This window comes from Nomascus leucogenys, chromosome 11 (assembly GCF_006542625.1).
Source record: "Nomascus leucogenys isolate Asia chromosome 11, Asia_NLE_v1, whole genome shotgun sequence".
Lineage (NCBI taxonomy): Eukaryota > Metazoa > Chordata > Mammalia > Primates > Hylobatidae > Nomascus > Nomascus leucogenys.
In genome coordinates, this window is record NC_044391.1 from 45,014,279 (window position 1) to 45,040,812 (window position 26,534).

At 53.5% G+C, this 26,534-nt stretch overlaps 2 protein-coding genes across 9 annotated transcripts; one reads left to right on the top strand and one right to left on the bottom strand.

Moving 5' to 3' along the window:
* The first annotated feature begins 1,683 nt into the window (after positions 1-1,683).
* Positions 1,684-19,734, top strand: RASGRP4 (RAS guanyl releasing protein 4). Of its 7 annotated transcripts, none has more exons than XM_003252657.4 (17): positions 1,684-1,751; positions 6,340-6,524; positions 7,283-7,388; positions 7,513-7,575; positions 8,216-8,347; positions 8,465-8,618; positions 9,956-10,129; positions 11,678-11,794; positions 13,678-13,953; positions 15,317-15,397; positions 15,493-15,597; positions 15,741-15,859; positions 15,974-16,118; positions 17,380-17,416; positions 17,520-17,654; positions 17,767-17,879; positions 18,682-19,734. In XM_003252657.4, exons 1-17 carry the CDS (start codon positions 1,729-1,731, stop codon positions 18,736-18,738), a joined length of 2,022 nt encoding a protein of 673 aa, XP_003252705.1. In that variant the 5' UTR covers positions 1,684-1,728; the 3' UTR covers positions 18,739-19,734. The 7 variants fall into 7 exon arrangements, with proteins under 7 accessions (XP_003252705.1, XP_003252709.1, XP_003252706.1 ...); XM_003252661.4 differs by having other exon boundaries at positions 13,885-13,953; XM_003252658.4 differs by having other exon boundaries at positions 10,058-10,129.
* Positions 19,703-26,058, bottom strand: FAM98C (family with sequence similarity 98 member C). 2 transcript variants are annotated; one of them, XM_030822229.1, is made up of 8 exons: positions 25,591-26,058; positions 25,323-25,471; positions 25,115-25,249; positions 23,675-23,880; positions 23,364-23,441; positions 23,150-23,266; positions 21,725-21,892; positions 19,703-20,042 (listed from the first exon to the last, which is right to left on the bottom strand). In XM_030822229.1, exons 1-8 carry the CDS (start codon positions 25,653-25,655, stop codon positions 19,908-19,910), a joined length of 1,053 nt encoding a protein of 350 aa, XP_030678089.1. In that variant the 5' UTR covers positions 25,656-26,058; the 3' UTR covers positions 19,703-19,907. The 2 variants fall into 2 exon arrangements, with proteins under 2 accessions (XP_030678089.1, XP_030678088.1); XM_030822228.1 differs by lacking the exon at positions 19,703-20,042 and having other exon boundaries at positions 21,393-21,892.
* Positions 26,059-26,534: the final 476 nt, after the last annotated feature.

The window sequence follows — 26,534 nt, forward strand, 5'->3', positions numbered from 1 at the left end:
AAACTACTGCGCCAGACTTTGGGCGAGTGGGGATCTGTGGAAATTCATGCCGGGAAGAAAGACAGGGGGCTTGTGGAGGGTGAGAATGTTCTGTGTCTGGATTTGTATGAATGTCACCCAGGTTTGCTCAGTTGGTGACATTTCATCAACCTAAATACTTAATGATTCGTGATCTTTTTTATACTTCAATTTTAAAAAAAGTGTCGAGCGTGACACATTTAGGTAAAAAAAAATGCACACTCATAAGAAAAGTCTGCTTCTAGGAGCACATGTTTATATGATGTGCTTAAACACACAGACAGCAGTTTGGACGAAACTCGACAACATGTCATATTGGTCACACCCTGCTTAAGAAAGACAGGGGATGGGGAGGGGCTTCCCAAAGGCTTTACCTCCATCTCTAATGGTTTTTGATGTGTGTGTGGGCTTTTTTTGTTGTCTTTTTGTTTTTTGAGACAGGGTCTGGCTCTGCCACCCAGACTGAAGTACAGTGGCACCATCATGGCTCACTGCAGCCTCGACCTCCTTGGGCTCAAGCAATCCTCTTGCCTCAGCCTCCTGAGTAGCTGGGACTACAAGTGTGCATCACTATACTCAGCTAACTTTTTTTTTTTTTTTTGAGACAGAGTTTTGCTCCTGCTGCCCAGGCTGGAGTGCACTGGCGCAATCTCTGCTGACCGCAACCTTCGCCTCCTGGGTTCAACCAATTCTCCTGCCTCAGCCTGCCGAGTAGCTGGGATTACAGGCATGTGCCACCACGCCTGGCTAATTTTGTATTTTTAGTAGAGACGGGGTTTCTCCATGTTGGTCAGGCTGGTCTTAAACTCCCAATCTCAGGTGATCCACCTGCCTCGGCCTCCCAAAGTGCTGGGATTGCAGGAGTGAGCCACCACGCCGGCCTAACTTTTTACATTTTTTGTAGAGACAGGGTTTTGTCATGTTGTTCAAGCTGGTCTCAAACTCCTGGACTCAAGTGATCCACCTGCTTTGGCCTCCCAAAGTGCTGGATGACAGGTGTGAGCCCCCGTGAGCCCCCCTGCCTGGTCCAGTATGTAATGTTTTTTAAAGGTAACAGTGGATTGTGTGAGGATTAAATGAGTTAACATTTTTAAAGTCCTTAGAGCAGTGTGTGGTACACAGTAGGTGCTATGTGGAGGTTTGTTACAATAAAGTCAGAAAGTGAAAATGTTTTCCAGGGTACAAATGGTATGACTTAAACTGGGAATAAGAGAAGCCTACGAAGAAATATACAAAATACTATGTCTTGTGAGTTTCCATTCAAACCTTCATGAATTATATATATGAATATGTCCTTCTAGAAAGACAGACTTATCTTTTTGAGTGTGTGTGTGTGTTTTTACATAAATATCAGCCATGCTTTAAAAAGAAAAGCCCCCGCTTTGATTGAAGTATGACAGTGACAGGTCTCGAGACCGAAAGATGGGGGAGATAGACAGCCCGCCGGGCTGCTTGAGGGTGGGAGAGCCAGCGGTGCCGGAAACCTCAGCAGAAGGGATCCCCGTGTGGGGGAGGGGGGCCTTCGGTCTCTCCCCAGCTTCTTCCTTCCCCCTGGCCTGAGGGTGGGTGGGGAGGGGCAGTTCCTCTTTCCTTCCCAAGCACCGAGGAGGCCCCAGCTCCCTAGGGGCTGAGAAGCTGGAGTCCTGGGGAAGGGGAGGAGCTGAGCCCTACTCTTGCCAAGACCCCTGCCCTCCTCCCCCCGCAGGAAGCATGAACAGAAAAGACAGCAAAAGGTGAGAGGACCCTCCCCAGGGAGCCCGGCAGCACCCTGAGGCCTCCTCCTGCATGGGAGGGCTGGGGAGATCACTCGCCAGAGTGGCAGGATTCCTGACTTCTTTGGGATCGGGCGCAGGGGGGCCAGGTGGATGCTTCAGGGAGTCTGGAGCCAGCTACGGCTGCAGTCGCTTGTATGTGGCATCTGTACCGTGTTGTCCCTGGAGTTTGAGCTGCTCCGTGCCCCTTTCCCACTCCTCGTCACCCCACCTCCATCCCTGGCCTGGGCTGAGTGTCTCTGCCCTCCCTGGGGGCTTCCTGGTTCCCCATCCCCCCTGGACTGGAAACTCCAGGCTCCTGAAGGGCCCTGGCCCAGGAGAGGGGAGTGTGGCACAGGGCAAGGTGGCTCCCCTGCCTCTTAAACCACTCCTGGCCGTTCCAGACCCCTACAGGGGGCTGCAGGACAGGGCCTAGTGGCTGGCTGTGCGGCCGGTTCTGGAATGGGCTTCATCTCCTGGGCAAGCTGGCCCTTCTGTCCCCACAGAGGCAGATGGTGGGTGGCTCCCTAGCCTGGGTAGCTCCTCCTGCCACCCCCAGCACCACTCTGATGGGCAAAGGGCTTTCCTCCCCACCCGGCAGTTTAGTGGTAGACTCCTGGCTGCCTCATTTCCTAGCTGTGTGACCTTAGGCAAGTCACTTAACTGCTCTGTGTCTCGGGTTTTTCTTCTGTCAATATCCTCCACCTCGGAGAGGCCTGTAAGTACTCAATGAGACACTCTAGACCAGTGGTTCTCAAAGTGGAGCGAGCCTCAGAACTGTCTGGAGGGCTTGTAAAATACAGGTTGCTGGGCTTACCTTTGAAGTGTTTGATTTTTTTTTTTTTTTTTTTTTTTTTTTGAGAGGGAGTCTCGCTCTGCCGCCAGGCTGGAGTGCAGTGGCACAATCTAGGCTCACTGCAACCTCTGCCTCCTGGGTTCAAGCGATCATCCTGCCTCAGCCTCCCAAGTAGCTGGGACTACAGATGTGCACCACCACACCCAGCTACTTTTTTGTATTTTTAGTAGAGACGGGGTTTCACCATGTTGGGCAGGATGGTCTCGATCTCTTGACCTCGTTATCCACCCACCTCAGCCTCCCAAAGTGCTGGGATTAGAGGCGTGAGCCACCGCCCTCAGCCTTAAAGTGTTCGATTTTGTAGGTCTGGGTTGGGACCTGAGAATCTGTATTGATACCCAGTTCCCAGGTGATGCTTTTGGTACTAGCTGGGTGCCCACACTTAGGGAAATGCTGATTTAGTTAGAATGCTCCCTCCTTGGCCTAGGACAGATGTAATACTTTAAAATGTCCCTTCTAGTAACAGTGGCTCATGCCTCTAATCCCAGCACTTTGGGAGGATAAGGCAAAGAGAACTTGAAGCCAGGAGTTCTAGACCAGCCTGGGCAATATAGTGAGACCCCCACTGACACACACACAAATACACACACAAAATTAGCTGGGTATGGTCGTGCACACCTGTAGTCCCAGCTACCTGGGAGACTAAGGCAGGAGGATCACTCGAGTCCAGGAGTTCAAGGTTACAGTGAGCTTTCATTGCACAGCTGCACTCCAGCCTGGGAGACAGAGCAAGACCCTGTCTAAAAAAGGGTAGAGGTGGGAGCCTGGCGTGATGGCTCACACCTATAATCCCAGCACTTTTGGAGGCAAAGGTGGGAGGATCAATTGGGCCGAGGAGTTTGAAACCAGCCTGGCCAACATGGTGAAACCCCATTTCTACTAAAAATACAAAACTTAGCTGGGCGTGGTGGCACGTGCCTGTAGTCCCAACTACTTGGGAGGCTGAGGCAGGAGAATTGCTTGAACCCGGGAGGTGGAGGTTGCAGTGAGCTGAGATCGCACCACTGCACTCCAGCCTGGGTGACAGAGCGAGACCCTGTCTCCAAAAAAAGAAAGAAGGAAAGAAAAAAAAAGAAATCCCTGGGGAAGGTCCAAGGACTATCCTCATTTTTCCTTTGAGGAAACTGAGCCCCAGAGAAATTAAGTGACTAACACAAAGTCACAATAGCTGGCAAAAATTTCTGGATTCTACTTTCTTATGAAGCCTGGATTCAGCTCCCTCCCTCCTCCCACCATCCCTGTCTCTCCATTACCCTCTTTCCCTATCAGGAACAGCAGCCTCTGGGAGGCACCAGGCAGAGGGAGAATTATTATTATTATTATTATTATTATTATTATTATTATTATTTTGAGACTAAGACTCGCTCTGTTGCCCAGGCTGGAGTACAGTGGCACGATCTCGGCTCACTGCAACCTCCGCCTCCTGGGTTCAAGCAAGTCTTCTGCCTCAGCCTCCTGAGTAGCTGGGATTACAGGTGCGCACCACCACGCCTGGCACATTTTTGTATTTTTAGTAGAGACGGGGTTTCACCATGTTGGTCAGGCTGGTCTCGAACTCCTGACCTCATGATGGGAGGATTATTTTCACACTTTCCTTGAAGCTGCCTCAGCCCCAGGGACCTCTCACCTAACTCTAAGGAGCCCCAGAGAAGGCCATTTAGCACTGGTATTTCCTCTCCAGTCCCAAATCTAAGGACCCAGGCTGAAGGCTAAAACTGCAGGTCCTGCCAGAAGGCTAAGTTGGGAGGGGGGTCTGTTACCTTAGTGGGGCGAAGGGGTGGGAGAAGGGCAGAGATGAAACCCCGGGGGTTTCCTTGCAGGAGGCTTGCTCTCTTTTTTTATTTTTATTTTAATTAATTAATTAATTTGTTTATTTTTTGAGACAGAGTCTCACTCTCACCCAGGCTGGAGTGCAATGGCACAACCTCGGCTCACTGCAACCTCCACCTCCCAAGTTCAAGCGATTCTCCTGCCTCAGCCTCCTGAGTAGCTGGGATTACAGGGGCCCACCACCATGCCAGGCTAATTTTTGTATTTTTAGTAGAGATGGGGTTTCACCATGTTGGCCAGGCTGGTCTCGAACTCCTGACCTCAAGTGATCTACCCACCTCAGCCTCCCAAAGTGCTGGGACTACAGGTGTGAGCCACTGTGCCTGGCCTCTCTTTTTGCTTTTTTTTTTAAATTATTTTTGAAACAGAACTCACTCTATCACCCAGGTTGGAGCACAGTGATGCAGTTCCAGCTCACTGCAGCCTCCACCTCCTGGGTTCAAGCGACCTTCCTGCCTCAGCCTCCTGAGTAGCTGGGATTACAGGCGTCCGCCATCACGCCTGACCAATTTCTGCATTTTTAGTAGAGACGGGGGTTTCACCATGTTGGCCGGGATGGTCTCGAACTCCTGGCCTCAAGTGATCCACCCAACTTGGCCTCCCAAACTGTTGGGATTACAGGTGTGAGCCATCACACTGGCCCAGGAGCCTTGCTCTCTTGAGGGCTGTGGGAGGAAGGAGGGGCGGGTGTTAGAGACCAAAGGGGAGCCCTGAGGAGACAATTCCTGAAGGCAGGTCCTCCCATGCCTCTGCCTGGGGAGGACAGGAGAGATCCCAGGGGTCGTCTCCCGAGTCCCTAGGAGGCCAGGAATAATCCCGGGATCTGCCAACAGGAAGTCTCTTCCAGGATGCCTTGGAAGCAGTCAAGAGGAAGTTGGGGGCAATGCCTGGGGAAGGAGTTCTTACGATTCCCTGAGGGGTCTTGAGTGACAAAATGGCCCTCAGGCAATGCACAGCGCAGCTCCAGATCCTGCCGGACCACCTGGTCCAAAGACCAGCTCTAACGGTGATCCCCGGCATGGCCTTGGACAGGCAACCTAACCTCCTGTGCCTCAGTTTCCTTATCTGTATTGTGCATGGGGCAGCATCACCCCTGGCAAGTCTTGCTGAAGATTGAAATAGCACCAGGGGTCTTCTGCTGTGATTCCCTGGGGGATTCAGAGTAGTCCTGAGCAGCAGTCCCCAGGCTTTTTGGCACAGGGACCGGTTTTGTGGAAGGGGGTGGGGATGGTTTGGGGATGATTCAAGTTAATTACATGTATCGTGTGCTTTATTTTTATTATTATTACATTGTAATATATAATGAAATAGTTACGCAGCTCACCATAATGTAGAATCAGTGGGATCCCTGAGCTTGTTTTCCTGCAACTGGATGCTCCCATCTGGGGGTGATAAGAGACAGTGACAGATCATCAGGCATTAGATTCTCATAAACAGCACGCAGCCTAGATCCCTCGCATGCGAAGTTCACAATAGGGTTCATGCTCCTAAGAGAGTCTAATGCCCCAGCTGATCTGACAGGAGGTGGAGCTCAGGTGGGGGTGCTCGCTTGCCCGCTGGTTCCTAACAGGCTACGGACTGGTACCGGTCTGTGTCCCAGGGGCTGGGGGCCCCTGGTCTTGAGGATCTTCCTCTCTGATTCCCTGAAGAGAGCAGGAATATCCCTGGGAGTTTGCTTGTGGGAGAGGGCTCCCATGATTCCCCCAGGGATCTGGAATATTCCTGGGGATTCTCCCTAGACTCCCTGGTAGGTCAGGGGTAACCCTGGGGCTTTGCCTTTACGAAGCCTCTCCTGTGGTGCCTTGGGGTGTTAGGGTCAAGAGGAATTCTAGGGTCTGTCTGAAAGAAGGGGCTCCTGTGACTCCTTGGGGGCTGTGCCCACAGGAAGTCCCACCAGGAATGCACCGGAAAGACAGGAGGGCGGGGCCGGCCCCACCAAGTGCGCCGCCATAAGACATGCCCCAGCCCCGGGGAAATCAGCAAGGTCATGGCTTCCATGAACCTGGGCCTGCTGAGTGAGGGCGGCTGCAGCGAAGATGAGCTGCTGGAGAAATGCATCCAGTCCTTCGGTGAGTGTCCTCTTCCCAGCAACCTCCCCTGCCCTAACCTCGGGCTCAGCACCCGCTTCTCTCCACCTCAGTTTTTGGAGGTAAAATGAGAGCAGGGCTGGGTGGAATGAAACTCAATCATTACATTAGAGAGAAGAGAAACACCTGCATTTCTTCTTTCCTGAAATGGAAATATATACTTTTTAAAATATATATGTTTATATAAATCTTTTTTTCTTTTCTTTTTCTTTTGAGACAGAGTCTCACTGTGTCACCCAGGCTGGAGTGCAGTGGTGCGATCTCAGCTCACTGCAACCCCCACCTCCTGGGTTCAAGAGATTCTCCTGCCTCAGCCTCCCGAGTAGCTAGGATTACAGGCACATGCCACCATGTGGCATGTTAGCCACAGGCACAAGCCCGGCTAATTTTTGTGTTTTTAGTAGAAACGGGGTTTCACCATGTTGGCCAGGCTTGTCTCGAACTCCTGGCCTCATGTGATTTGCCCGATTCAGCCTCCCAAAGTGCTGGGATTGAGCCACTGTGCCCAGACAGTCTGGTGCTATTTCAATCTTCAGCAAGACTTGCCAGGGGTGATGCTGCCCCATGCACAATACAGATAAGGAAACTGAGGCACAGGAGGTTAGGTTGCCTGTCCAAGGTCATGCCGGGGATCACCGTTAGAGCTGGTCTTTGAACCAGGTGGTCCGGCAGGATCTGGAGCTGCACTGTGCATTGCCTGAGGGCCATTCTGTCACAGAGCACCCCTCCTTCCACCCCAGATTCAACTGGCAGCCTGTGCTGCGGGGACCACATGCTCAACATGGTGCTGGCCATGCACAGCTGGGTGCTGCCGTCCGCCGACCTGGCTGCCCGCCTGCTGACCTCATATCCTCGGGGACTGTGAGCTATGGGTGGAGGGCGGAGGGCAGAGTCGTGAGAACCTGGGCAATGGGAATGGGGAGCAGGCAGGTCACGGATCCTGGAGAACAGAGCCTTGACCAGAACTCAAGTACCAGAAGGCCACAGAGGACACCCAGGAGCTGAGACAGCTGCAGATCTGTCACCTGGTCAGGTAGGGCTGGGCCGAGATCCCCAATCACAGGACCCATGACTTCCATCCTGCTGCCCCCAAAAAACATTCCTCAGAGACTCCCCAGGCCAGTTCCCACAGACCCGACCAGCCCCACAGGCCAAAATCCCTGTTCTGAGACACCCGTAGCTTGGTTCCTAAGACGCTCTCAGTTCCCTTCCTTAGAACCCCCACTTCCTAGAGACCCCCTCACCAACCAGATTCCATAGACCCTCCTAGCTCATGCCCAGAGACCTCCAGCTCTGATCCCCAAAATCTCTACCCCCCACAGACCCCAGCCTAGCCCATAAGGCCCCCTCATTCTGTCCCTCCAAAAATTTCACCCCTGGAAGCCCCCAGTCTAGTTCCTAGGACCCTCACGATCTTGCTTCCCAATAATCCTACTTCCAAGTGACTCCCCAGTCTGTTTCCCACAGATCCCCCCGATCTGTGTTAAGAGATCCCCATCCTACTCCAGAGATTCCCCAAGTCTGGTGCCCCTCCAAACCCCAACCCTCCAGGGACCCCCACACACATTTAGAGACCCCTAGCTCAGCACCTAGAAATTCCTCAGCCCAAAATACCGCTTGTAGAGACCTTCGCCACCCCCAGCCTCATCTCACCATCTCCAAACCACTCTCAGGTACTGGCTGACACAACACCCTGAGGTGATGCACCAGGATCCCCAGCTGGAAGAAGTCATAGGTCGTTTCTGGGCCACCGTGGCCCAGGAGGGCAACTCGGCCCAGAGAAGACTGGGAGATTCTTCTAACCTGTGAGTCAGCCCTGTGCTCCCCTCTTCCCTGCTCCATCCCCATTCTGCCATCTCCCTCTACATCCCCAAGCCCTCAACTGTGAGCCACTCCAATACGCTGCCCCTCTTGGCCCCCAGCCTGAGCCCTGGTGGCCCTGGCCCCCCACTCCCCATGAGCAGCCCAGGCCTGGGCAAAAAGCGCAAAGTGTCCTTGCTTTTCGACCACCTGGAGACGGGGGAGCTGGCTCAGCACCTCACCTACCTGGAGTTCCGGTCCTTCCAGGCTATCACGGTGAGGACCCCCTCCTGTCCCCATCCCAAGCAGGGGAGAGACTGGGGTAGGGGAGGGATTGGCTGGGGGAAGGCAGGACTGAGAGGACACCTGCATGGTCATTCAGCAGAGATCTCAAAGTCTTAAACTCAAACCTGTGTGCTAGAAGGTCCAGGAAAATGAGTTAAGGAGGCAGAGGCAGGCAGATCGCCTGAGGTCAGGAGTTTGAGACCAGCCTGGCCAACATGGTGAAACCCCATCTCTACTAAAAATACAAAAATTATCCGGGCATGGTAGCGCACGCCTGTAATCCCAGCTACTTGGGAGGGTGAGGCAGGAGAATCACTTGAACCTCAGGAGGCGGAGGTTGCAGTGAGCTGAGATCACACCACTGCACTCCAGCCTGGGCGACAGAGCAAGACTCTGTCTCAAAAAATAACAACAAAAAAGTAAAATAAATAAATAAAATGCTTATTGCAGTGACTGGCACTTAGGAAGTGCTCATAATATTTTATCATTTATTCAACAAGCATTCAAATTCATGGTACCTCAATTTCCTCATCTGTAAAAAGGGGATATGCACAGTTCCTGCCGTGCAGAAACAGTGCCTAGGCCAGGGTAAATGCTATCTGCTTGAACCATTTGAAATTGTCATATATTACCTACCCAAGGATCAGTTTCATGTGTTTCAACATATATATGCATTAGCTTTTGCCATCTGGACATCACCATTTCAAGGGAAGGTGGGGATCTGTTTCCTTCATGTGACACTGTCCCGATTGTGTGTGTGTGTGTTGTGTGTGTTGTGTGCGTTTGTGTGTATGCAAATATACTCAGTGTAGTGGATGTGGGTATGAAATGAACACTCCTTGGGCAGAACAGATAGAGGTTGATTTCAATTCATCTTCCCCATCCTTCCCTTTGCTGACTGTATACCAGTCAGGTATACATACAGTTAAGAGCATATAGACTCCCACCCTGACTCACACCTGTGTGACCCTGGGCAAATTACCTATCCTCTCTGTGCCTCAACTGTCTCACCTCTAAAATGGCATTCCATACCATTCCAACTCTATGAGGCATTCTATACTCACCTCATAGAGTTATGAGGATTAAATTAGTTAATATGATCAGTTGTTAAATATAGTGCCTGGCTATATTGAAACATGCCTCCTCAGATGGGAGAGGAGCATGGTGACATCAGGGACATGTAGCAGCCTGAGGGTGGGGGGACAGATGACAAAGGTCACTCCAGCTAGACCAGGCTAGGACATCAGAGATCGTGACTGCTAGTTGGATGCCATGGAAGGGCAGGGCCTGAGTGCCATGGCCCACCTTGACACCCACCTCACTCCCAGCCCCAGGACCTGCGGAGCTACGTTTTGCAGGGCTCAGTACGAGGCTGCCCGGCCCTGGAGGGCTCCGTAGCTCTCAGCAACAGCGTGTCCCGCTGGGTGCAGGTGATGGTGCTGAGCCGTCCCGGGCCCCTACAGCGTGCACAGGTGCTGGACAAGTTCATTCACGTGGCACAGGTGAGGCCCACCCCCTGGGGCTGCGAACTCTACTGCACGCAGCTACCTGGCCCTTCCCCTTCCAGACCCTCGACCCCACAGGGTCATCCTGGCGGTGACGTCACGCATCTCCCGGCCCCGCCCCCGAGGCTACAGTCTGGGCATTCCAACCAAGGACCGTAACTTCTTCTTTGGCCTTGATGTCACCGCGTCCCACCCACCGTGGCCCCACCCCTTGGCCCTAGATGTGACAGGCTCCCAAGCCCTATGCCCGAATATTCTATCCCCAGGTCAATGAGAGTGTCCCTTCCATGCCCCCACCTTTGTGGGGCATGGAAGCCCGAGGCTTCGATCCCCAGTCCCCGGGCCCCAGCGGTCGCTTCGGGACTGTGCATCGCTCCCCATTGCGTCCGGGCTCTCCCCGCCCCGCCCCATTGTGTTACGCCCTTCTCTTCCCCTCCCTTCCCCCTCCTTTCCGAACACCTTCTCGCCCTTCTGGGGAAAAGGGAAGCCCTACGGCCCGCTGTGGCCGCGCCCCCTTGCGTATTTCCACGCAGTTCACGCCCTTCCTCTGGTGTCTTCCCTGGCTTGCTTACTCCTGCAGGGCCCCCTGAGACCTGGGAGTCTCGATGTCTGCCTGGGGTCTTCTTGGTCTGAGCATTTTCCATTCCTCCCTGGCCCCGCTCTCTCCACAGCAACCTCTGCCGAAATTTGTCAAAAGGAGGGCAAGGGAATTCCCCAGCTGCCCTGGTGGCCCCACGCCTGTCTAGCAGCCGTCTGACTCCATATCTCTCTGGCCCTGATCACCTCTGCCTGGCTCCCAGCTCCTGCCCAGAGCCTGCACTTTCTTGCCTCCCGGCACCTGTGTGACTCTCAGAGCAGTCAGACCCCCAGATAGCTGACACACTGACATGTCTGAAGCCTCCCCTACCTGTCTGACACACACCTGTCTATTCCCCAAATCTGCCCAACTTCTCGTACTTCCTGTCTCCCCAGATTTTCTTTTCTTTTTTTTTTTTTTTTTTTTTTGAGATGGAGTCTTGCTCTGTCCCCCAGGCTGGAGTGCAGTGGCGCAATCTCGGCTCACTGCAACCTCCGCCTCCCAGGTTCATGCCATTCTCCTGCCTCAGCCTCCGAGCAGCTGGGACTACAGGCGCCCACCACCACGCCCAGCTACTTTTTTGTATTTTTAGTAGAGACGGGGTTTCACCGTGTTAGCCAGGATGGTCTCGATCTCCTGACCTCGTGATCCACCCGCCTCGGCCTCCCAAAGTGCTGGGATTACAGGTGTGAGCCACCGCGCCGGGCCCTGTCTCCCCAGATTTTCTAACCTTGTATCAGTCAGTCACCTGCTTGACCCTCCCGGCTCAGATAACCATCTGACACCCCTGTGAGGCCCACACATGGCATGTCCCACTCTTGCCACACACACCCACCTTCTCTCACCTGTCTGATCCCCACATTTGTCCACACATGCCTGGGACCCCACCTCAACTGGGATGCTGTCATCTGAACTCCCGACTTGCCCTCCCTCCCGTGACGGCCCTGTGCGCATGCTTCTCTTCCTAGAGGCTCTGCCAGCTGCAGAATTTCAACACGCTGATGGCAGTCACAGGGGGCCTATGTCACAGTGCCATCTCCAGACTCAAGGACTCCCATGCCCACCTGAGCCCTGACAGCACCAAGGTGAATCCCACTACCCTCCCCAAAGCTCCAAGAGGTCAGCTGTCTTGAGCTCCCACACCTAATTCCCCAAGCCCTGCCCATTCCTGCCCAGGGGTCCTGGAACCACCTGAAGTCCTTGCTCCTCCAAATCCCAGACCCCCAGGCTCTGCCAGCATTCCTCCTCCCTGTCATCCATCCACTCGTGGTGCTGACCCCTCTCTGCTCAGTGTGTCTGGTCCGGAGCTGGACTGTGAGGGAGACAGATGGGAGACAGGATAGCAGAGAACTTTGCAGTCCCCATGGGGAGGACTGGCTGAGGTCAGAAAGTGGCAGGAAATTAGGCCGAAGATGCCCTGGGAAGATCCTATAGTGCCTTGCAAGATGGGCTAAGCTAGGGAAGTTTTGAGAGTGATGACACACCCTTGATAAGATCTGGGTTTTTAAGAAATAATTATAGGCTGGGTACAGTGGCTCACACCTGTAATCCCAGCGTTTTGGGAGGCCAAGACGGGAGGATCACTTTAGGCCAGGTGTTTGAGACCAGCCTGGGCAACATAGTGAGACCCCATCTCTAGAAATTTTTTTTTTTTTTGAGACAGAGTCTTGCTCTTGTCGCCCAGGCTGGAGTGCAGTGGCGCAATCTCGGCTCACTGCAACCTCTGCCTCCCGGATTCGAGTAATTCTCCTGCCCTAGCCTCCCGAGTAGCTGGGATTACAGGGGTGCACCACCACGCCCTGCTAATTTTGTATTTTTAGTGGAGACAGGGTTTTACCATGTTGGCCAGGCTGGTCTCAAACTCCTGACCCTTGGCCTCCCAAATCCCTGCTGGGATTACAGGCGTGAGCCTCCGCGCCTAGCCGAAAAAAATTTTAAAAATAAATTAGCCAGGGATGGTGGCCCATGCCTGTAGTCCCAGCTACTTGGGAGGCTGAGCGGGGGGACTGCTGGAGCCCAGGAGTTTTTCGTTGTTGTTGTTGTTTTTTGAGACAGAGTCTCACCCTGTCTCCCAGGCTGGAGTCCAGTGGCGCAATCTTGGCTCACTGCAGCCTCCACTTCCCAGGTTCAAGCGATTCGCCTGCTTCAGCCTCCTGAGTAGCTGGGATTACAGGCCTGCACCGCCAGGCCCAGTTAATTTTTGTATTTTTAGTAGAGACAGGGTTTTACCATGTTGCCCAGGCTGGTCTCGAACTCCTGACCTCAGATGATCCGCCTGCCTCGGCCTCTCAAAATGCTGGGATTACAGACGTGAGCCACCGCGCCCAGCCATCAAGCCCAGGAGTTTAAGGCTGCAATGAGCTGTGATCATGACACTGCACTCCAGCCTGGGTGACAGAGTGAGACCCTAGCCTATAAAGTAAATAAATAAATAAATAAATAAAAAGGCCGGTCTTGATGGCTCAAGCCTGTAATCCCAACACTTTGGGAGGCCGAGGCGGGCAGATCACCTGAGGTGAGGAGTTTGAGACCAGCCTGGCCAACATGGTAAAACCCTGTCTCTACTAAAAATACAAAATTAGCCTGGTGTGGTGGCTCATGCCTGTAATCCCAGTTTCTTGGGAGGCCGAGGCAGGAGAATCGCTTGAACCCAGGAGGTGGAGGTGGCAGTAAGCTGAGATCACGCCACTGCACTCTAGCCTGGGCAAGACAGCGAAACTCCATCTCAAAAAGAAAAAAGAAAGAAATCATTTTAGCCAAAGAATGGGGGACTGTGGAACTTCTCTGAGATGGGGACCCAAGAGGAAGAGCAGTTGGGGAGATGCTGAGACCAGCATGGGATATGGAAGGGCTCCAGAGGTGTCCACAATGCCACTGGGTCCCTGAAGGCCTAGAGCCCACACAGGAGGCTGCTCAGGGGATGGGACTGCCCCTGGTAACGCCCCCATCCCATGTCCCTCCTCCCCAGGCCCTCCTGGAGCTCACTGAGCTCCTTGCCTCCCACAACAACTACGCCTGCTACCGCCGCACCTGGGCTGGCTGCACGGGCTTCCGGCTGCCTGTACTGGGCGTGCACCTCAAGGACCTGGTGTCCCTGCATGAGGCACAGCCTGACAGGTTGCCTGACGGCCGCCTGCACCTACCCAAGCTGAACAACCTCTACCTGCGGCTGCAGGAGCTGGTGGCCCTCCAAGGGCAGCATCCGCCCTGCAGCGCCAATGAGGATCTGCTGCACCTGCTCACGGTGAGCCCCCGGCCCCGCCCAGGCTGGGCTTCCGAGGGTACTGAGATGTAGGGTCCTGGATGTGTGAGGGTCTCCAGGACCAGGGTAGAAAAGTGCTGGAGTGCATGGGCTTTGAAGCCAGAGCTTCTAGGCTTTTTTCTAGCTGCGTGATCTTGGGCAAGTCGCTGAACCCTTAGGCCTCAGTTTCCTTATCCACAAAATGGGAATAATAAAAAGACCCAGCTGGGCGCGGTGGCTCACACCTGTAATCCCAACACTTTGGGAGACTAAGGTGGGCAGATCACCTGAGGTTGGGAGTTCGAGACCAGCCTGACCAACATGGAGAAACCCCCGTCTCTACTAAAAATACAAAATTAGCCAGGAGTGGTGGTGCGTGCCTGTAATCCCAGCTACTCGGGAGGCTGAGGCAGGAGAATTGCTTGAACCCTGGAGGTGGAGGTTGCAGTGAGCTGAGATCACGCCATTGCACTCCAGCCTGGGCAAGAAGAGCGAAACTCCTTCTCAAAATAAATAAATAAATAAAAATAAAATAAAATAAAAGGACCCACTTCAGAGGGTGGTTGAGGAGAGACAGCCAATGACGTCATTCAAATTATGTCCTTAAGACAGTGTCTAGCCAGACGCAGTGATTCATGCCTGTAATCCTAGCACTTTGGGAGGCTGAGGTAGGCGGATTGCCTGAGGAGTTTGAGACCAGCCTAGGCAACATGGTGAAACCCCATCTCTACTAAAAATACAAAAAAATTAGCTGGGCATGGTGGTGCACGCCTGTAGTCCCAGCTACTTGGGAGGCTGATGCATGAGAATCACTTGAACCTGGGAGGTGGAGGTTGCAGTGAGCCAAGATCACGCCACTACACTCCAGCCTGGGTGACAGCGAGACTCTGTCTCAAAAAACAATGGTATATGGAGCAGAGTGAGCTCTATATTCTATATAAGGAACATGTTTTTTCCCCACTTCCCCCAGTGACTCAAGTATCCATTGATCTGAGCTCTGGAATTGCTTTGGGGTTCACATTCTTAAGCTCCAAGATTCTGAGCTTCTCATGCTGATAGCCCAAAATCTCACGCTTTGACATATCCAAGAATCTAGGCAAAAGGCTACTAACAGTTATTGAGTATTGACTATGTACCAGGCCCCTCATTCCACCTTACAACCCTGTGAGGTCAGGACCCTTACTGTGCCCATTCTGTAGAATGGGAAACTGAGGCCTGGAGAGGTGAGGTCACTTGCCCATTGTCCCACAGCAGTAATGCCAGGATTTGAACCCAGGAGGGGCTTTGGGAAGAGCCTGTGAGTGGGTGTGGGGGTCTGGGGCAGGGCTGTAGATGGGAGGATCTGTAACACCCCTGTGTGCTCCAGCTCTCCCTGGACCTCTTCTACACAGAAGATGAGATCTATGAGCTTTCTTATGCCCGGGAGCCGCGTTGTCCTAAGAGTCTGGTGAGACCTGACCCCTGACCTCAGACCCCCCCAATTACCTTGAACCCCCCTAAGCCTATGCAGTGACTAACTGTGCTCCTCTGTTCCCGCCCCAGCCACCCTCCCCCTTCAACGCACCTCTGGTGGTGGAGTGGGCCCCTGCTGTGACACCCAAGCCGGACAGAGTCACGCTGGGTCGGCACGTGGAGCAGCTGGTGGAGGTAAGGAGGGGAGGGTGGCCTGGCCGCCGGCAGCCAGGAGGGAAGACATCTGTAGAACCCTGAGTCTGGAGGTGGGGACCTATGGCCGTGGGGATCACATTTCGACAACTGGGCCTTATCTGCTTCCCCACACTCCTCTGAAGTCTGTGTTCAAGAATTATGACCCTGAAGGCCGAGGAACCATCTCTCAGGAGGACTTTGAGCGACTCTCAGGCAATTTTCCCTTCGCCTGCCACGGGCTCCATCCGCCCCCACGCCAGGGGTAAGTGGTTCTGACTCCTGGATCCCCTGAAGATGAGGACACTGGGGTTGCCTGGACTCCTGGGTCTGGAGGACGTCGGGGCGGGTCATGCTGAGGCTCAGTTTCTGCCCCCAGGAGAGGCTCCTTCAGCAGAGAGGAGCTGACAGGGTACCTGCTCCGGGCCAGCGCCATCTGCTCCAAGCTGGGCCTGGCCTTCCTGCACACCTTCCATGAGGTCACCTTCCGAAAGCCTACCTTCTGCGACAGCTGCAGTGGCTTCGTGAGCACTCCACCCCATCACCACCCTTAGATTCCATCTGTCCTGAAGCCAGCGGTCCGCAAACCCCAGATAACCCCCAAATTCCAGAAATCCTCCAGCTTCAAATCATCCTGTTTCATATAAACCCTAAACACCAGACATTTCCTATATCCTGGATAATCTCCAAATGCCAGATGATCCCCAAATCCCAGATAATCTCCACTCCAGACAATCGGTGAACCATGGATATCTAAAACTCTGGACAGGAGGCCAGGAGTGGTGGCTCATGCCTGTAATCCCAGCACTTTGGGAGGCTGAGGTGGGCGGATTGCTTGAGCTCAAGAGTTCAAGACCAGCCTAGGCAACACAGCGAGAGAGACCCTGTCTCTACTAAAAATACAAAAATTAGCTGCATGTGGTGGTGCACACCTGTGATCTCAGCTACTCAGGAGGCTGAGGCATGAGAATCGCTTGAACCCAGGAGGTGGAGGTTGCAGTGAGCCAAGATCGAAGCACTGCACTCCAGCTTGGGTGACAGAGCTAGATTCTGTCTCAAAAAAAAAAAAAAAAAAAAAAAAAAAAAAAAGCCTGGATAATCTCCAAACTGGGTAGATTATGTTCAAACAGAATCATCTTCCAAATCTCTAGACTCCAGATCATTCAAACTCTGAATAATTTCCAAATTCAAGATATCCTCAAACTCTGGCTAGTGGATCAGTCTCTCGACCTATAACCCGAGACTAACTCACAAACCTTGGATTACTTCCCACATTCATTTATTCATTCATGAAATATTTACTGAGCACCTCCTGTGTGCCAGGTAATCCTAGGCCCTGAGGATATAGCAGGAATACAGCAGACAATTCTTGCCCATAGAATTTGCATTTTAGTAACTCTAAATTTTACCTAAATCTAATATCTGAGGTGATTATCTAAACTTGAGATAATCTCCAAGTTTCCTTTATTTTGTTAAGAGATGGGTCTTGCTCTGTCACCCAGGCTGGAGTGCAGTGGTACAATCATGGCTCATCGCAGCCTCCAACGCCTGAGCTCAAGCGATCCTCCCACCTTGGCCTCCCAATCTCCCACCTTGGCATCTCAAAGTGCTGGGATTACTGGCATGAGCCACTGTACCCCACCCACATTCCTTTAATTCCAATTAAATCTCTAGCCTTGAGAATTTCAAAACCTGGGTAGCTTCCACACTTCCGCTCCCCAGCTGCTCTGCCAATCCACAGCCCTCCCTCTCCTAGGATGGGTAAACTTTTCTTTCTCTTCCCAGCTCTGGGGTGTCACCAAGCAAGGCTACCGCTGTCGGGGTGAGTGGGGTGTCAGCGAGTGGGAGGGAAGCTTTGGCCCGCAGGCTGGAAGAATGGACGACACAGATCGGACCCCTGGCCATTAACTGCTGCCTTCCCCCAGAATGCGGGCTGTGTTGCCACAAACACTGCAGAGACCAAGTGAAGGTAGAATGTAAGAAGAGGCCAGGGGCCAAGGGCGATGCAGGACCCCCCGGAGCTCCTGTCCCATCCACACCAGCTCCCCATGCCAGCTGTGGTAAGATCTAGAGCACGCCGGTGCCAGGAAGGGGCCTGGGGGAAGGGGGTGAGTCCAAGGTCAAGACGCCCTTCCCATCAGACCCACATCCCTTCCATCCACCCACAAACAGGCTCCGAGGAAAATCCCTCCTACACGCTATCCCTGGAACCTGAGACTGGGTGCCAGCTTCGCCATGCCTGGACCCAGACTGAATCCCCACACACTTCCTGGGAAACAGATACGGTGAGGAGAAACCGCCCCTACCCCCAAGTGGATACAGGGGACACAGGCCATTGGCCTGGGGAAGACTGGACAGATTTGGAGAGCCATAGGAAAGTACAAATATGCAGAAGTCCTTGACTGCTGGGGTGGGAGGGTATGGATACTGGTTACTTTTTAATACTGATAGAAAAATAGGCTGGGTGCGGTGGCTCATGCTTGTAATCCCAGGACTTTGGGAGGCCGAGGTGGGAGGATCACTTGAGGTCAGAAGTTCGAGATCAGCCTGGCCAACGTGATAAAACTCTATCTCTACTAAAAATACAAAAATTAGCCAAGTGTGATGATGGGTGCCTGTAGTCCCAGCTACATGGGAGGCTGAGGCAGGAGAATCACTTCAGCCTGGGAGGCAGAGGCTGTAGTGAGCTGAGATTGTGCCACTGCACTCCAGTCTAGGTGACAGAGCAAGACCCCGTCTCAAAAAAAAAAAAAAAAAAAAGAAAAGAAAAGAAAAATAGAAGTTTCAACATGTTGGGGGTAGGGTGGGGATGATAACCACTAGGAGAACAGAAAAAAGGATTCTAGCCAATAAGATAGCAAGAATAAGGCCAAATATATCAGGAGTTACTGTAAGTGTTAATGGAGTAAACGCCACTATTCGAGGGCAGAGACTCTCAGATTGGGTTACAAAAAGGATTCCACAGGGGCATTCATTCATCCACTTACCAGTCTGGGCAGGGAAGTGTTCCTGGCAGTGAAGCGTCTCCTAGACATCATGTGCTCCCCACATCATCTGTCATCTTTCTTCCTCCCTTCCTCCTTCCAGGTCCCCTGCCCAGTAATGGACCCACCATCAACTGCATCCTCCAAGCTGGATTCCTAGACATCTCTTGGTCTCTCTCCCTCACTCCCTTCCCCCAGTCAGTCCTGAGTCCTGTCGTCAGACTCTGGCAGGGCTCCCAGAGATAGGCCCCCAGAGGCATCCGCCTTCCCATCCACACTGCCTTTGGTGGTACGTCCATCATCTTTTTCTCTGGAAGTGACTTTCCTCTTTTGCATCCCGGTGGATGCTAATCCTGCTCCCTTTCCCTGCACTTAGTATCTGTGCAGCTCTGTGTTGGATACATTTAGATTCAGGCCTCATTTTACCAACTCCCTAAATCTCCATTTTTTTTTTTTTTTTTTTTTTTGAGACAGAGTCTCGCTCTGTCACCCAGGCTGGAGTGCAGTGATGCAATCTCAGCTCACTGCAACCTCCGCCTCCCGGGTTCAAGCGATTCTTCTGCCTCAGCCTCCCAAGTAGCTGGGATTACAGGCATGCACCACCACGCCCGGCCAACTTTGGTATTTTTAGTAGAGACGGGGTTTCCCCATGTTGGCCAAGATGGTCTCAAACTCCTGACCTCATGATCCACCAGCCTCGGCCTCCCAAAGTGCTGGGATTACAGGTGTGAGCCACCATGCCCAGCTCCTGCTTTTTTCTGCATAGAACGTTCTCCCTCTGACAGCCTATACTTTTTCCCTCTTTATCTTGTTGAACATCTGTCTTTCCTCAACAGGAACATCAACTCCAGGAGAACAGGGATTTCTATCAGTGTCATTGACTGCTGCATCCCCAGTGCCTAGAACAGGGCTGGCAGGTGGTAGGCGACTGACAGATGCTTGTCTGATGCCTAAATGTCTCCTTACCCATGCCCACAGCACAGGATAGATGTGCTGTAGGGCAAAGAACTTTCCGGGTCCAGCAGCAGGGGCCCATTCAGTCCCAGGGAGCAGAGACCCCCCACCCCCACCCCTTCACAAACCCCAACACCCCTGACTTGGCCCCCACAGCGAGAGATCCTACAGCTGTCATAAATTAAATTTATTCTCTGGAAAACATGGTTCTCGGTATTGACTGGTGAATGGAGTAGGGCATTTGGGGCCTCAAGAATAGGAGATGGGGGGCTTGGGTGCCAAATACCAAGGAAAGCCTTAAAAGGACTCCCAGAGATTACCGATGGCATTAGCATCTCATGGAGGACCCCCCCGCCCCCGACCACCAGTCCCCCTTTACTTCTTCTTCTTCTTCTTCTTGCGGCCCCAACACTGGGGGCCTCCATCCTCTCTTCGGCTCCTCCAGGTGGGCATGGGAGGCTCCAGCTCATTTGGGCGGCCCCCCCGGTCTGGAACGTTGCCCATAAGCACCTGAGAGTTTATGAGATTTGAAAATTATCTTGAAAAAAAGTATCTTGGACAAGAGGGCCAGAGAGCAAAGGGAACAGCATGAGGCTGAAGAAGAAACGGCAGATGTTGACTATTTGAGTACAGCGGCTGCGGGAGGGGGGACTGAACTGGTGGAAGATACAAGCACGAGCTTTCTTTTTTCTTTTCTTTTTATTTTTGAGATGGAGTCTCACTGTGTCGCCCAGGCTGGAGTGCAGTAGTGCGATCTTGGCTCACTGCAACCTCCACCGCCCGGGTTCAAGCGATTCTCCTGCCTCAGCCTCCCGAGTAGCTGAGACTACAGGTGCGTGCCACCACACCTGGCTAATTTTTTGTATTTTTAGTAGAGACAGGGTTTCACCGTGTTAGCCAGGATGGTTTCGATCTCTTAACCTTGTGATCCGCCCACCTTGGCCTCCCAAAGTGCTGGGATTACAGGCGTGAGCCACCGCGCCCAGCCTACTTTTCTTTTCTTTTTTTGAGACAGAGTCGCCTAGGCTCTGTCGCCCAGGCTGGAGCTCAGTGGCGAGAACACGGCTCACTGCAACCTCTGCTCCTGGGCTCAAGTGATCCACCCATCTTGGGCTCATTTTTTTTCTTAACTTAAATTTTGCTTCAATAGTTGCTGTGTTAGACTTTATTCCCTAATACTCATTTTACATAAGACTACTTACAGAGGCATACGGCTAGATACCTAATCACTAAAACAGAGGGTATTTGTTTTTTGTTTGTTTGTTTTTTGAGACAGAGTCTTGCTCTGTCGCCCAGGCTGGAGTGCAGTGGCGCCTTCTCGGCTCACTGCAAGCTCCGCCTCCTGGGTTCACGCCATTCTCCTGCCTCGGCCTCCTAAGTAGCTGGGACTACAGGCGTCTGCCACCACGCCCGGCTAATTTTTTTTTCGTATTTTTAGTAGAGATGGGGTTTCACCGTGTTGGCCAGGATGGTCTCGATCTCCTGACCTCGTGATCCGCCCACCTCGGCCTCCCAAAGTGCTGGGATTACAGGCGTGAGCCACTGTGCCCGGCCTATTTCTGTTTTTTGTTTTTTTTTTTGTTTTTTTTTTCAAATGGTTAAAAGGGTGCGGTGGCTCATGCCTGTAATCCCAGCACTTTAGGAGGCCAAGGTGGGTAGATCACAAGGTCAGGAGTTCAAGACCAGCCTGACCAATATGGTGAAACCCCGTCACTACTAAAAATACAAAAATTAGCCAGACATGGTGGTGGGTGCCTGTAATCCCAGCTACTCGGTAGGCTTAGGCAGGAGAATCGCTTGAACCTGGGAGGCGGAGGTTGCAGTGAGCCAAGATCAAGCCACTGCATTGCAGCCTGGGTGACAGAGCAAGACTGTCTTGAAAAAAAAAAAAAAAGGTTAAAAAACAACAAATAGATAAAGTTTGGTGATGGGGAAGGATTTTAAGCCCAAGCTGGAGAAGTAGCCAGGGGCTCAGTAAATAGCTAGATTTCGTTTTCACATCATTAGGGAGCCACGGAAGCATTCTGAGCTGGGGAGTCCACGGTCAGTTTTTATGTGAGCGAGGTCCTTCTAGCTGCCATGTCTAGTGGGTGGATTAGAGGTGGTGAGTCTGAAACTTGGACCAGAGCAGAGGCTGAAAGGCCAATCTGAAGGCCAAGGTGCCAGGGCCCTTCCCTACCCCAGATGCCCACCTTGTTGATGGCACAGCAGGTCCCTCTGCGGACAGCCACGCTGGTGGCTGGGACGAGACGAGACAGGTCGGCTCGGGCAGCCAGGACGTGTGCAATGGAGATGTCCGATTCTGGGGTCAGAACCTCTCGAATTGGGATCAGCACTGCCCTCATGGCCTCTCCTTGGGCCTGGAGTGGGGAGGAGGTAAGAAGGTAGCCTGGAGCCCTCCCCAAGTGGGACTTGTGGTCTTGGAAGCATCACTTTACCATTCAAGACCTTACTGCCCACAGCTCAAATAAATATTTATTTTTTGAGACAGGGTCTTGCTGTGACCCAGCCTGGAGTACAGTGGCGTGATGGTGGCTCACTGCAGCCTCAATCTCCTGGGCTCAAGTGATCCTCCTACCTCAGCCTCCTGAGTAACTGAGATGACAAGCATGCGCCGCCATGCCCAGCTAATTTTTTTTTTAATTTTTAGTAGAGATGGGGTCTTGCTATGTTGCCCAAGGTGGTCTCAAACTTCTGAGCTCAAGTGATCCTCTTGCCTTGGCCCCCCAAAGTGCTGGGATAACAGGCATGAGCCACTGTGCCTGGCTCTGCTCGTATCTCTTAAAGATGGGGTACACTTGGCCAGGCGTGGTGGCTCATGCCTGCAATCCCAGCACCTTGGAAGGCCAAGGCAGGCAGATCACCTGAGGTTGGGAGTTTGAGACCAGCCTAACCAACATGGAGAAACCCTGTCTCTACTAAAAAATACAAAATTAGCCCGGCATGGTGGTGCATGCCTGTAATCCCAGCTACTTGGGAGGCTGAGGCAAGAAAATCACTTGAACCCAGGAGGTGGAGGTTGCAGTGAGCCGAGATCGCACCGTTGCACTCCAGCCTGGCCAAAAAGCGGAAAACTCCATCTCAAAAAAAAAAAAAAAAAAAGGGCTGGGCGCAGTGGCTCATACCTGTAATCTCAGCACTTTGGGAGGCCGAGGCAGGCAGATCACAAGGTCAGGAGATCCAGACCATCCTAGCCAACATGGTGAAACCCTGTCTCTACTAAAAATACAAAAATTAGCTGGGCATGGTGGCATGTGCCTGTAATCCCAGCTACTCACGAGGCTGAGGCAGGAGAATCATTTGAACCCGGGAGTTGGAGGTTGCAGTGAGCTGAGATCACACCACGGCACTCCAGCCTGGCAACAGAGAGAGACCCCGTCTCAAAAAAAAAAAAAAAAAAAGATGGGGTATGCCTCTGAATATACTCCCAGCTCAGAGCTGGGAATTCAACAGTACCCTGGGACCCTGAGATTCTAGGAGCCCTAAACCTCAAAAAATTGTCCACGGCCTGAGAACCTGCAAGAGGGTGATACTCCTGGCCCTCATTCCTCCTCCCTGCAACTGCAGCCCCCAAAACTGGGCCTCTCCAATTCTGCACGGTCCCCTGCCCACCATACCTCTGCCCGGTCACTCCAGTGGAAAGCAGATGTAGTGAGGTCAAGGCGCTTGAGGAGGAGGCAGCGGCGGCAGCGGTACTGATCTCTGAGGCTTTGGGACAGAGACTCCAACGCTTCCTGGGAGAAAAGGTCTCAAGGTCAGGCTAGGGGTCCCTCTCACTGCCACCTCTGATGAGGACACAGTTCACATTCAGTCAGTCACACACAGTCTTACCCATCTGGGTGCATCTAGCGAGTAGCTGAGGAGGGGCTGCAGGGACCCTGGGGGCAGAGAAGGCTGCAGCTCTGAGATCTGATGAGAGAAGAAGTCAGAGGCCAACTGGGGCAGAGAGGATGGGCCCCTCTGTAAACCCAGCTCCCCACACCCCTGAGGACCTAGGCCACAGATGTGAAAATGCCAGTCACAGCTCCAGAAAAGAGGCCAGTGGTTGGAATACTCCTTCCAGAGGTGTTTTGGAGAGAGGACCCCCACCCCCACAAGGAAAGTGGGGTAGCCCAGGTCGGGAGGGGACTCTGACTCTCTACCTTAGCATGCAACTCCTGCAGCAGCTGGCTGGCGGGGGTCCCTGGTGCAGGTCTGGGCAGTCCCAGAGCTTGGAGGGTAAGATACAGTTCTTGGACCATGCCAGCTCCCTCCACCACCCCTTCACCAAGGGGTGGCCTAGGACTGGGATCCAGCAGAGGGCGCAGGCACAGGAGGCGGGTGGCTTGGAGCTCTGAGCAGAGAAAGCCTGAAAGTAATAAATGGGTGCTGTGCACTCAGGGAGGCTGCTACCCCCCATTCATCCATCTTGGTCAAAAAGCTCCACTGATGGCCGGGTGCGGTGGCTCACGCCTGTAATCCCAGCACTTTGGGAGGCAGAGGCGGGCAGATCATGAGGTCAGGAGATGGAGACCAGCATGGCCAACATGGTGAAACGCTGTCTCTACTAAAAATACAAAAATCAGCAGGACATAGTGGTGAGTGCGTGTAATCCCAGCTACTCGGGAGGCTGAGGCAGGAAAATCACTTGAACCAGGGAGTTGGAGGTTGCAGTGAGTTGGAGGTTGCAGTGAGCTGAGATCATGCCACTGTACTCCAGCCTGGCAACAGGGTGAGACTCCATTTCAAAAAAAAAAAAAAAAGGCTCCACCGGCTTTAAAACCTCCACGTTTGCCCAGGCACAGTGGCTCATGCCTGTAGCCTGTAATCCCAACATTGGGAGGCTGAGGTGGGAGGATCGCTTGAAGCCAGGAGTTGAAGACCAGACAGGGCAACATAGGGAGACCCCACCTCCACTTAAAAACAAAACAAAACAAATCCTCCACTTTCTAGTCCCGCCCACCTAAAGCCTTCCAGAGTAAGCCCCACCTTGAGACCCTGTCCCCTCCTACGAATTCCACTCCTGCCCACTTTGAAACCTCAAGCCTTCCTTCTAATCCAACCCACTTGAGCTCCCAGGCCCTCCAATTAAAATTCTACCCCCGGGCCGGGCGTGGTGGGCTCACGCCTGTAATCCCAACACTTTGGGAGGCCGAGGTGGACAGATCATCTGGGGTCAGGAGTTCGAGAACAGCCTGGCTAACATGGTGAAACCCCGTTTCTACTAAAAATAGCCGGGTGTGGTGTCGCGCGCCTGTAAACCCAGCTACTCGGGAGGCTGAGGCAAGAGAATCACTTGAACCTGGGAGGTGGAGGTTGCAGTGAGCCGAGATCATGCCACTGCACTCCAGCTTGGGTAACAAGAGTGGAACTCCATCTCAAAAATAATAATAATAAAATAAAATTAATATAAAATAAAATTCTACCCCCGCCCATTTCAGAGCGCTCTGCTCGCCCCAACATGCTCACCCCACTCACCTCGTACCCTCTAGGCCGCCCCAAAGTTCTGACCACACCCCTTGGGAACCTCGATTTCCCCTAAAAAGTCGGAGCCCGCCGCTCCCGAGGCCATGGCCTTGCCACTTCCGCATCCCGGGACTCACGCAACAGGCGCAGTCCGGCACCGGGTTCCCGAAGCGCAGCCGCGCCATCCCCGCCGCAGAGCGCGCGATCCGGGCAGTGCAGCTCCCGCAGCAGGCTGCCAAGCTGCAGCAGAAAGTCCTCCTCCGCGCCAGGGCCTGCGAGGACAGGGGTGTCAGGGCTCGGTGGCCCCGTGGCGGCCCCCCTGCCACCCTCCCGCTCCGTGTTTACCGTCGCCGGCGCTCAGCACCTCCGCGCCCGCCTCTCGCTGCTGCTCGAGGGCGCCCAGCGTCGCCAGCTCCGCCGCCAGCCGCACGCACAGCCCCCTGAAGTCTGGGCATGAGGCGCCCCGCGACGCCGCCCCCGGGACACCTCCATACCTGTGGGGACCGAAGCAGCGGGAGGGGGCGGGGATGTCACTGAGAATCCCTTTCCGTCTGCGTCCAGGAGGCAGACCTGGCCTTCCTGCACCCACCAGCCTCACCGCACAACCTTTTACCCCAGAGCCAGCAGGTCCTGGGCCACCGCGGCCCCCTCCCACGCTTCCGCCTTCACCACCTCCATGAAAGTGTCGCCACGGCGCGCCCCCGGCAGCCGGTGGCATGCTCCGCCCCAGAAGCGCCGCGCGCACGAGCTCCCCGCAGCGTCCGGCGGCACTGACCAATCGGCATCTTCCCGCGCAGGGCCCTAGGTGCTCCCATTGGCGCAGGAGGACGCCGAACAAGCCCCGGGGCCCGCCCGCTCCGCCCGCCCCGCCGGCCCCGCCCCCCGGGTAACCTGTCGGGGTTCTAGGAACGCCCCCTGGAGCTGTAAATTGCAGTGCATTCGGGATTTTCGCGGTCAAGACAAGCTGGCGGCGGATGTCACTGTTGCGGCGACATAAAAACAACTTCGGTGTCTTTTTCCTTTTCCTCCCTCAGTTGTCCTCTGCTGGTGTTTTGTTGGTTTGTTTTTGAGGCCGATTTCGCTCTATCGTTCAGGCTGGACTGCAGTGGCGCCATTGCGGCTCACTGCAGTCTCGACCTTCTGGGCTCAAGAGATCCTCCCGCCTCAGCCTCCCAGCTAAATTTTTAAAAATCAGTCAGGCTTGGTGGCTTACACCTAGTAGCTGGGACCACAGGCGCAGACCACCACGCCTGGCTGATTTGTTTTTAATTTTTTTGTAGAGACAAGATTTCCTCATGTTGCCCAGCCTGGTTTCCAACTCCTGGGTTCAAGCGATCTGCCTGCCTCGGCCTCCCAAAGTGCTGGAATTACAGGCGTAAGCCACTGCAACCGGCCTTTTTTTTTTTTTGAGTTTTGTAGAGGCCGGGCGCGGTGGCTCACGCATGTAATCCCAGCACTTTGGGAGGTTGAGGTGGGTGGATCACTTGAGGTCAGGAGTTCGAGACCAGCCTGGGCAACATGGCGAAACCCCATCTCTAATAAAAATACAAAAATTAG